The sequence below is a fragment of the Salmo salar genome, chromosome ssa01, assembly GCF_905237065.1.
Source record: "Salmo salar chromosome ssa01, Ssal_v3.1, whole genome shotgun sequence".
Taxonomy (NCBI): Eukaryota; Metazoa; Chordata; class Actinopteri; order Salmoniformes; family Salmonidae; genus Salmo; species Salmo salar.
Window position 1 is genome coordinate 28,533,699 of NC_059442.1, and position 10,679 is coordinate 28,544,377.

A 10,679-nucleotide genomic window follows, 5' to 3' on the forward strand; every position below is an offset into this window, starting at 1 on the left:
GATGTCGTGATGGCTTGCTCTGCACCAAGATGACAGCCCCTTAGCTCTCGAATCCTTGCTGCACCACGTGGAGGTTCCTATCTTACGGGTAGCTATGCCTGTCTTTTCACTAGCAGGTTGGCGTTTTGGAAGTTTACTTGAATCACAGTGTGCAACTGCAACAAACACAAATGTACATATTTTCAGTTACAGTAGTATAGAGCACAGAATGTCTTACACAATAATTGCACTAAATGTACGAAATAAGGAATAAGAATACTCAATCTAGAGTCAAATATAAAGTTACTAGAATGCAACTGTATGCTTGATATTGCCAAGCTAGGTGTCCCTAGAGAGAAATAGCACTGAAGCTAATGCAAAGAAGCTAAACATGAAATGTCTGTGATAAGCATTTATCTTGTGTGAATAAACAAATATACTTACAGACATTGCATCTTACAACGCTTATAAAGAAGGATGTTGAAGGATTGTAACTACTCTGTCACACTTGTACATCTTACACATTGCTTCACTTCTGAAATGGCTTTCTGTCACATGACACAAACAGGTTAATTCTACACTGTTGCACTTAAACTGCCTCTAGGGGTTGCTAAACAACTAACAGATCCAGAACACACACAACACAATGCTACAGATGTTTCAAGTTTTGAGGGAGTGTGCAATTAGCATGCTGAGTGCAGGAATGTCCACCAATGATGTTGCCAGATAATTTTATGTTAATTTCTCTACCATAAGCCCTCTCCAATGTCGTTTTAGAGAATTTGGCAGTACGTCCAACTGGCCTCATAACCGCAGACCATATGTATGGCGTCGTGTGGGCGAGTGGTTTGCTGATGTCGAAGTTGTGAACAAAGTGCCCCATGGTGACGGTGGGGTTATGCTATGGGCAGGCATAACCTATGGACAACGAACACAATTGCATTTTATCAATGACAATTTGAATGCACAGAGATACTGTGACGAGATCCTGAGGCCCATTGTCGTGCCATTCATCCACCACTATCACCTCATGTTTCAGCATGATAATGCACAGTCTCACGTAGCAAAGATCTGTACACAATTCCTGAAAGATGAAAATGTCCCAGATATTTCATGGCCTGCATATTCACTAGACATGTCACCTATTGAGCATGTTTGGGATAATCTGGATTGACGTGTACGACAGCGTGTTCCAGTTCCCACCAATATCCAGCAACTATACACAGCCATTGAAGAGGAGTGGGACAACATTCCACAGGTCACAATCAACAGCCTGATCAATTCTATGCAAGGAGATCTCACACTGCATGAGGCAAATGGGGGTCACACCAGATACTGACTAGTTTTCTGATCCATGCCCCTTCCTTTTTTTAAGGTATCTGTGACCAACAGATTCATATCTGTATTCCTAGTCATGTGCAATCCATAGATTAGGGCCTAATGAATTTATTTCAATTGACTTATTTCCTTATATGAACTGTAACTCAGTAAAATCTTTAAATTTGTCGCATGTTGCATTGATGGCTACCTCAACGTTCAGGTAACCTTCATTTAAAACTTTCCCACCAGGCCTAGGAGGAAGGTCAATGGGGGCGAGTCAGCTAGCAGATTCAGCGCACTAGCGCAATGCCAGGCAAAGTTCACCCACAAATGATGTTGCGTTTGTCATCGCAAAGGCATTTCAAACATTGCAATAATTTGCCAGGGTCATGTTTGTCCTGCCCACACACCATAATTCATCATCATCACCATCTGGCTGTCAAGGTTGTTACCAAGGAGGGTACCACTACCAAGCAACCTACCAACTTCGAAGAAGGTCAAAGAGCAAGGAGCACTAAAACCCCCTGGTGGGAGGTGCTACACATCCCAGTGGCCATAATAAGGAAGCGGAAAACAACTGTAGAGAACAAGATGGCGATCAGCGAGAAATTACCAGGGGTGTATTCATTACGGAAACCATTTACCGTTTAAAAACCAAACGGGAGCAAACGGAATGAAACGGGGAGGGACCTACCATAGAACAGAATCGGCATAATGACTACATCCCAGAACATCTCCCAGAGGAGCTACATTGTCGCCAGTGGCAGTAGTGCAGATCATTTCTAAACCTGTACTGTCTTTGGCTGGAGCCTACTACGGCGCTAGCTAGTTAGCCAGCCAAATGCGGAAGTGGACGATGAAGTGGATTCTGAATCTAATGGCGGTAGAATCAAGGAGTATTCGAATATTGTCCAAAAGAAAGGAAAACGGAGCAAAGTAGAGTATAGTTATGAGAATGTCACATTGTGTCTTGTAGGAGTACGGCTTATAAATGAGGAGCAGCTGATCAAATTACCAATCTTGAGGAATCCATTTGAGATATCTAAACTGGCGGAGAGAGTGCTGGGTAGAATGAAGGCTGTGAGGATCATGAGAGGTGGGCTGGTTTAGATTTTTTGTGCTTCTGAGGATCAGAAGAAATGTGTTGCGTCTCACTCGAATTTATACGTTTGAAGGGTTGTGTGTGTCTCTTAGGAACAGGGCACCCATCAAAGTGGTTATATCTGGAGTCTTGTGGGAAGTAGATGTTGAAGAGACTATAAGTATTTCTGGAGTGATTGATGCATGTCAGATGAATCGAGTGGTGAATGAAGAAAAAGTGAAGAGTATCTGTTCTTTTGTTTTTGATATGGAGTCTCCCTACTCAAGTGCAGTTAGGGTATATTAACTACAGAGTCAGAGCATTTATCCCAAGACCAATTCAGTGTGATCATTGTAAAGCTTTAGGTCCTTTCAAGTGTTTGCAGAAGGGAGAAGCCATGATGTCCAAGTTGTGGAACAAATCATGTTATGTGTTATAAAAGTAATGAACATGTGACATGTTGCAATTGTGGTGGGAACCATGAAGCCACGTCTTTCAAATGCCCCACAAGGGAGAAAGAGAATGAGGAGGCCAAAGTCAGGGCTATCCAGAGCATATCATATGGAGCAGCTGTTAAAAGGGTTGAGAATGTGAATGAGGGCACTTGAAGAGTCCATGGTGGTGGATAGGCCTTCACTGCATGGTGCAGGGGTAGCCTTTCACCAGCAGGATCCTGACATTTTAAAGGTGAAGAAGGTGGATTTTGTGGCCTTTATAGCTATAGTGATAAATGACACTGCCAAGGTGGAGAGAAGGTCCAGGAAGATATAAATCATTGTGGAAGTGGAGGAGCGGTTCCTGGGGCTGTAAGATTTCTTGGAGAAGAAATGACATGCTAAATTGTCACAAGCCGTATCACCAGCCTGAGAAGGGAGATATCAAATCTAATTTTATTTGTCACATACACATTGTTAGCAGATGTTAATGCGAGTGCAGCGAAATGTTTGTGCTTCTAGTTCCGACCATGCAGTCATATCTAACAAGTAATCTAACCTAACAATTTCACAACAACTACCTTATACACACAAGTGTAAAGGAATGAATAAGAACATGTAAATAAAAATGCATGAATGAGTGATGGCCGAACGGCATAGGCAAGATGCAGTAGATGGTATAGAGTACAGTATATACATATGAGATGAGTAATGTAGGGTACGTAAACATTATATAAAGTAGCATTGTTTAAAGTGTCGAGTGATACATTTATTACATACATTTTTCCATTATTAAAGTGGCTAGAGTTGAGTCAGTATGTTGGCAGCAGCCACTCAATGTTAGTGATGGCTGTTTAACAGTCTGATGGCCTTGAGATAGAAGATGTTTTTCAGTCTCTCGGTCCCCGCTTTGATGCACCTGTACTGACCTCGCCTTCTGGATGATAGCGGGGTGAACAGGCAGTGGCTCGGGTGGTTGTTGTCCTTGATGATCTTTTTGGCCTTCCTGTGACATCGGGTGGTGTAGGTGTCCTGGAGGGCAGGTAGTTTGCCCCCGGTGATGCGTTGTGCAGACCTCACTACCCTCTGGAGAGCCTTACGGTTATGGGCGGAGCAGTTGCCGTACCAGGCGGTGATACAGCCCGACAGGATGCTCTCGATTGTGCATCTGTAAAGATTTGTGAGTGTTTTTGGTGACAAGCCGATTTCTTCAGCTTTCTGAGGTTGAAGAGGCGCTGCTGCGCCTTCTTCACCACGCTGTCTGTGTGGGTGGACCATTTCAGTTTGTCCGTGATGTGTACGCCGAGGAACTTACAACTTTCCACCCTCTCCACTACTGTCCCATCGATGTGGATAGGGGGCTGCTCCCTCTGCTGTTTCCTGAAGTCCACGTTCATCTCCTTTGTTTTGTTGACATTGAGTGTGAGGTTATTTTCCTGACACCACACTCCGAGGGCCCTCACCTCCTCCCTGTAGGCTGTCTCGTCGTTGTTGGTAATCATGCCTACCACTGTAGTGTCGTCTGCAAACTTGATGATTGAGTTGGATGTCCACGCAGTCGTGGGTGAACAGGGAGTACAGGAGAGGGCTGAGAACGCACCCTTGTGGGGCCCCAGTGTTGAGGATCAGCGGGGTGGAGATGTTGTTACCTACCTTCACCACCTGGGGGGTGGCCCGTCAGGAAGTCCAGGACCCAGTTGCACAGGGCGGGGTCGAGACCCAGGGTCTTGAGCTTAATGACGAGTTTGGAGGGTACTATGGTGTTAAATGCTGAGCTGTAGTCGATGAACAGCATTCTTACATAGGTATTCCTCTTGTCCAGATGGGTTAGGGCAGTGTGCAGTGTCATTGCATCATCTGTGGACCTATTGGACGCGTTAAGCAAATTGGAGTGGGTCTAGGGTGTCAGGTAGGGTGGAGGTGATATGATCCTTGACTAGTCTCTCAAAGCACTTCATGATGATGGAAGTGAGTGCTACGGGGCGGTAGTCATTTAGCTCAGTTACCTTAGCTTTCTTGGGAACAGGAACAATGGTGGCCTTCTTGAAGCTTGTGGGAACAGCAGACTGGGATAAGGATTGATTGAATATGTCCGTAAACACACCAGCCAGCTGGTCTGCGCATGCTCTGAAGACGTGGCTGGGGATGCCGTCTGGGCCTGCAGCCTTGCGAGGGTTAACACGTTTAAATGTTTTACTCAAGTTGGCTGCAGTGAAGGAGAGCCCGCAGGTTTTGGTAGCGGGCCGTGTCAGTGGCACTGTATTGTCCTCAAAGCGAGCAAAGAAGTTGTTTAGTCTGTCTGGGAGCAAGACATCGTGGTCCGCGACGGGGCTGGTTTTTCTTTTGTAGTCCGTGATTGACTGTAGACCCTGCCACATGCTTCTCGTGTCTGAGCCGTTGAATTGCGACTCTACTTTGGCTCTATACTGGAGCTTAGCTTGTTTGATTGCCTTGCTGAGGGAATAGCTACACTGTTTGTATTCGGTCATGTTTCCGGTCACTTTGCCATGATTAAAAGCAGTGGTTTGCGCTTTCAGTTTTGCGCGAATGCTGCCATCAATCCATGGTTTCTGGTTGGGGAATGCTTTAATAGATGCTGTGGGTACAACATCACCGATGCACTTGCTAATAATCTCGCTCACCGAATCAGCGTATTCATCAATGTTGTTGTTCGACGCTATGCGGAACATATCCCAGTCCACGTGATAGAAGCAATCTTGAAGCGTGGAATCCGATTGGTCGAACCAGCGTTGAACAGACCTGAGCGCGGGTGCTTGCTGTTTTAGTTTCTGTCTATAGGCTGGGAGCAACAAAATAGAGTCGTGGTCAGCTTTTCTGAAAGGAGGGCCTTATATGCTATATGTATACTACCCACCACTGCGACCTGTACGCTCTCGTTGGCTGGCCCTCGCTTCATACTCGTCGCCAAACCCACTGGCTCCAGGTCATCTACAAGACCCTGCTAGGTAAAGTCCCCCCTTATCTCAGCTCACTGGTCACCATACCAGCACCCATCTGTAGCACGCGCTCCAGCAGGTATATCTCTCTGGTCACCCCCAAAGCCAATTCCTCCTTTGGCTGTCTCTTCTTCCAGTTCTCTGCTGCCAATGACTGGAACGAACTCCAAACATCTCTGAAACTCAAAACACTTATCTCCCTTACTAGCTTTAAGCACCAGCTGTCAGAGCAGCTCACAGATCACTGCACCTATACATAGCCCATCTATAATTTAGCCTAAACAACTACCGCTTCCCCTACTGTATTTATTTATTTATTTTGCTCCTTTGCACCCCATTATTTCTACTTTGCACTTTCTTCCTCTACAAATCTACCATTCCAGTGTTTTACTTGCTATATTGTATTTGCTTTGGCCTTTTTTGCCTTTACCTCCCTTATCTCACCTCATTTGCTCACATTGTATATAGACTTATTTTTCTACTGTATTATTGACTGTAAGTTTGTTTTACTCCATGTGTAACTCTGTGTTGTTGTATGTGTCGAACTGCTTTGCTTTATCTTGGCCAGGTTGCAATTGTAAATGACAACTTGTTCTCAACTTGCCTACCTGGTTAAATAAAGGTGAAATAAATAAATAAATAAAAAATGCGTCGTGGAAGTTAGAATAACAATGATCCAGGGTTTTGCCAGCCCAGGTTGCGCAATCGATATGCGAAGAGAATTTAGGGAGCCTTGTTTTCAGATTAGCCATGTTAAAATATGGAGAATTGAAAGAAGGAAGTGGGAGTTTTGTTTTTTATTATTATTATTATTATTATTATTATTATTATGTATTATTTGTGAGTGTAGTGTTAGATGGTAGGGTATTTGTTGTGTTTTTTATTTGTTTTAAAATTAGATTTTGAAGATTAGATTTTTTTTGCGATGTGTAAGGGAGTTAAAGTATTCATTCCACTCCAGTAGGTGGCGGTAATGCAACATTTTTTGGATGCCAACCGCCGTTAAACCTCATCGAAGAAGAAAAGATGGCGGAGCATACGTTACACCACAATAATTATTTTACAAGAGACGTTGAGAAAAACGACGGATCTGTCTTGAAAATCAAACAGTGCTTTAAAGGAGACGTCGGTTGTGTGGTGTGGGATGCAGCAATCGTCCTGTCAAAATATTTAGAAACTAAAACGTTGTATGACCCTTGCTCGGGCGTGAACATGTGGGCTAGCAAAAACATTCTAGAGTTAGGAGCAGGAACAGGAGTAGTGGGCCTTATGGCAGCATCTTTGGGGTGAGTAACGTTAAGTACCTACTAAATGTTATTGTGAGCCTTTTATCTATATGAATAGTTTACTAACTATTTCCTTCGCTTCTAACTAAATTAAACTAACATTAGTTAGCTCGCTAACGTTTGTCTAGCTGAACTGTTAATAATTACATAACTACGTTAGTTACCTATCGAATGGTCTGAAATTACATTGGTACAGAACTGATTGATGAAATTATTTTAATCATAATGAACATATAGTCTTCCTCTCTCTTTCTATCCTGTAGAGCTCAGGTTACTGTGACGGACCTCGAGGACCTGCAGTCTCTACTCCAAGTCAATATCCAAGACAACCAGGAACTTGTCAGCAGTGGATCCATCGAAGCCAAGGTACTAAAATGGTCTGTACTGTACTTATCCCAGTACTTGTTAGTTAATATAGATTGTATTTCCTAAGACAAGGCAAACAACAACCATAGTCATCACAGTAGGCTATTAATGTGTAGGCAAACCATGGCTTTTCTATAGATGGGACATGTGATTTAGCCTAGTTCATGTCTCAAATGTGGGATTCTCTTGTTTTTTAAAGGGGTGAAAATGTGTCAGAGTTTCTACCACACCCACATTTTATCCTGATGGCAGACTGCATCTATTATGAACAGGTGTTGTACTTTATCATTTACTCTTGTGATACTGAATTTGTGCAATTTTAATATTTGGGGGTACTAACCTAGGCTCAGTTTTTGTTGGACTTGCTTTTTATAGCTTGAACACCTATATAACTGCCCAACACATTTAGTAATAAAACACTATTGATAGTGGGATGAGTTACTTTGAGTTCAATACATGGGTGAAAAATATATATTTTTTTTTACTGTCTGTTGTACTTAGTCCGTGAAGCCACTGGTGGAAACCCTGAAGCACCTGGTTGGACCAGAGACCACCATCATATGCTGCTATGAGCAACGCACAGTGGGTGTCAACCCCAAAGTGGAGAAACAATTTTTTGAGGTGAGAATTCTGTCAGTTCTTGTTATCATATATGCTGTTGTGTAAGGAAATGTAGTTAGCTGTTATATGTAAACTTTTCATGTCTTCTGTGGAGATCTTAGGACCATCTTCCTCTTCAATGATGTGCTGTTCCTCTGTTCTGTTGTCCAATCAGTTGCTGCTACAAGACTTCCAGTCTGAGGAGATCCCTTTGAACAAGCAGGACCCTGAGTATAACAGTCCTGACATCCGAATCCTTCACATTCGCAGAGCTGTCTGAGTGAATGTCTTGTGTATATGTGGTTGTCAGGGTTGTGGTATACAAATAATTTAATTGCACCCCTAAGGAGAAATGTCATGTACAGTTCATGGGAGTTTAAATCGAATGGACCCCAGGGGAGAGCACTAATGTTGAAAGAACTCATTTGAAAATCCTTTATCGATATATCCATGTCTCAGTACGGACTATGAGTTTTACCAGACTGTGATACTCATTGCACCATGATTCTAAAACAAATCCCAGTTAGAGGTAGACTCCACGATGTGACTTAGGTGCACAAAGTAAACAGCATAGTGGATCAATTTCCACAGCAACTAAGAGTGTTGAAGCGTGTGGCTAAACTTATCAGCTGTTTTGGTCCCATACAGCGAGATGCAAACTCATACACATGTGCAGATACTGTGTGTGACTGTGGGAGCAAATTCTTGCACCTCGCTTATTGCAATATATGTGGTGCTGAACGTGGCAATGTAATTTCGCTGGGTCTACCTTTGAAAAGGAAAAGAAAACATTCTCCTTCAGAACATGGTTTTCTCATTGCAGTATTTAACTGTTGGAACACATTTGTGGGATGATTAAGTTAATGAAATATAATTTTAGCTAATTAAAGTATGTCAAATACACAGACTATACTAAGTTGTGTCAAGTTGGCTGGATGTCCTTTGGGTGGTGGACCACTCTTAATACACAAATTGTTGAGCATGAAAAACCCAGGAGCGTTGCAGTTCTTGACACACCGGTTCGCTTGGCACTTAAATATTTTGTGTTGCCCATTCACCATCTGAATGGCACACATACACAATCCATTTCTCAATGCTTAAGTATTCTTTAACCTGTCTCCTCCCCTTCATCTACACTGATTTAACAAGTAACATCCTGGTCAGTCTGTCATGGAAATAGCAGGCGTTCTTAATGTTTTGTATACTCAGTGTATATCATGTTCAGCAGCAGAGTGCTAGTGTGTAGATATAGTCTAAAGAAAGTATTCATACCCCTTGACTTATTACACATTTTGTAGTTACAGCCTAAATTTAAAACATTTTTCTCACCAGTCCCCACACACTATCCCATAATGACAAAGTGGAAACATGTTTGTAGAAACATTAACATTTATTGTAGGTCCCGTGTGGCTCAGTTGGTAGAGCATGGTGTTTGCAACGCCAGGGTTGTGGGTTCGATTCCCACGGGGGACCAGTACGGGGGGAAAAAATGTATGCATTCACTACTGTAAGTCGCTCTGGATAAGAGCATCTGCTAAATGACTAAAATGTAAAATGTATTGTAAATTAAATATACATCTAATTTACATAAGTATTCACACCCCTGAATCAATACATGCTAGAATCACCTTTGGCAGTGATTACAGCTGTGAGTCTTTCTGGGTAAATCTCTAAGAGCTTTGCACACCTGGATTGTACAATATTTGCATACACACATTTAAGCTCTGTCAAGTTGGATCATTGCAGGACAGCCATTTTCAAGTCTTGCCATCAATAAAAAATAAAAAAACTGATTTAAAACTAACGAGGCCACTCAGGAACATTCAATGACGTTTTGGTAAGCAACTCCAGTGTATATTTGGTCTTTGGTTTAGGTTATTGTCCTGCTGAAAGGTGAATTAGTCTCCCAGTGTCTGTTGGAAAGCAGACAACCAGGTTTTTCTCTAGGATTTTGCCTGTGCTTGGCTCTGTTCTGTTTCTTTTATCCTAAAAAACTCCCTAGTCCTTGCCGATTACAAGCATACCCATAACATGATGCAGCCATTTTTCTGTACAGGCTTCCTTCTTTTCACACTGTCAATTAGATTACTATTGTGGAGTAACTATAATGTTGATTCATCCTCAGTTTTCTCCTGTCACAGCCATTAAACTCTTAATTTTTAAAGTCACCAATGGCCTCGTGGTGAGGGCTGTTTTCCTTCCTCTCCGGCAACTGAGTTAGAAAGGACGTCTATCTTTACGGTGACTGGGTGTATTGATATACTATCCAAAATGTAATGAATCATTTCACAATGCTCAAAGGAATATTCAATGTCTGCTTTTTAAAATGTTTACCCATCTATCAATAGGTTCCCTTCTTTGCGAGGCATTGAAAAACCTGGTCTTCGTGGTTGAATCTGTTCGAAATTCATTACTTTACAGAGGGACCTTACAGTGGTCTGCATGTCAAATCAAATGTATTTATATAGCCCTTCTTACATCAGCTGATATCTCAAAGTGCTGTACAGAAACACAGCCTAAAACCCCAAACAGCAAGCAATGCAGGTGTAGAAGCACGGTGGCTAGGAAAAACTCCCTAGAAAAGGCCAAAACCTAGGAAGAAACCTAGAGAGGAACCAGGCAATGAGGGGTGGCCAGTCCTCTTCTGGCTGTGCTG

General features: G+C 42.6%; 1 protein-coding gene across 2 annotated transcripts; it reads left to right on the forward strand.

Moving 5' to 3' along the window:
* The first annotated feature begins 6,748 nt into the window (after positions 1-6,748).
* On the forward strand, positions 6,749-8,931 carry vcpkmt (valosin containing protein lysine (K) methyltransferase). 2 transcript variants are annotated; one of them, NM_001141246.2, is made up of 5 exons: positions 6,789-7,057; positions 7,321-7,434; positions 7,623-7,695; positions 7,925-8,044; positions 8,199-8,925. In NM_001141246.2, the coding sequence occupies exons 1-5, from the start codon at positions 6,798-6,800 to the stop codon at positions 8,301-8,303; spliced, it is 672 nt and encodes a 223-aa protein (NP_001134718.1). In that variant the 5' UTR covers positions 6,789-6,797; the 3' UTR covers positions 8,304-8,925. The 2 variants fall into 2 exon arrangements, with proteins under 2 accessions (XP_014025423.1, NP_001134718.1); XM_014169948.2 differs by lacking the exon at positions 7,623-7,695 and having other exon boundaries at positions 6,749-7,057; positions 7,321-7,423; positions 8,199-8,931.
* The last annotated feature ends 1,748 nt before the right edge of the window (positions 8,932-10,679 follow it).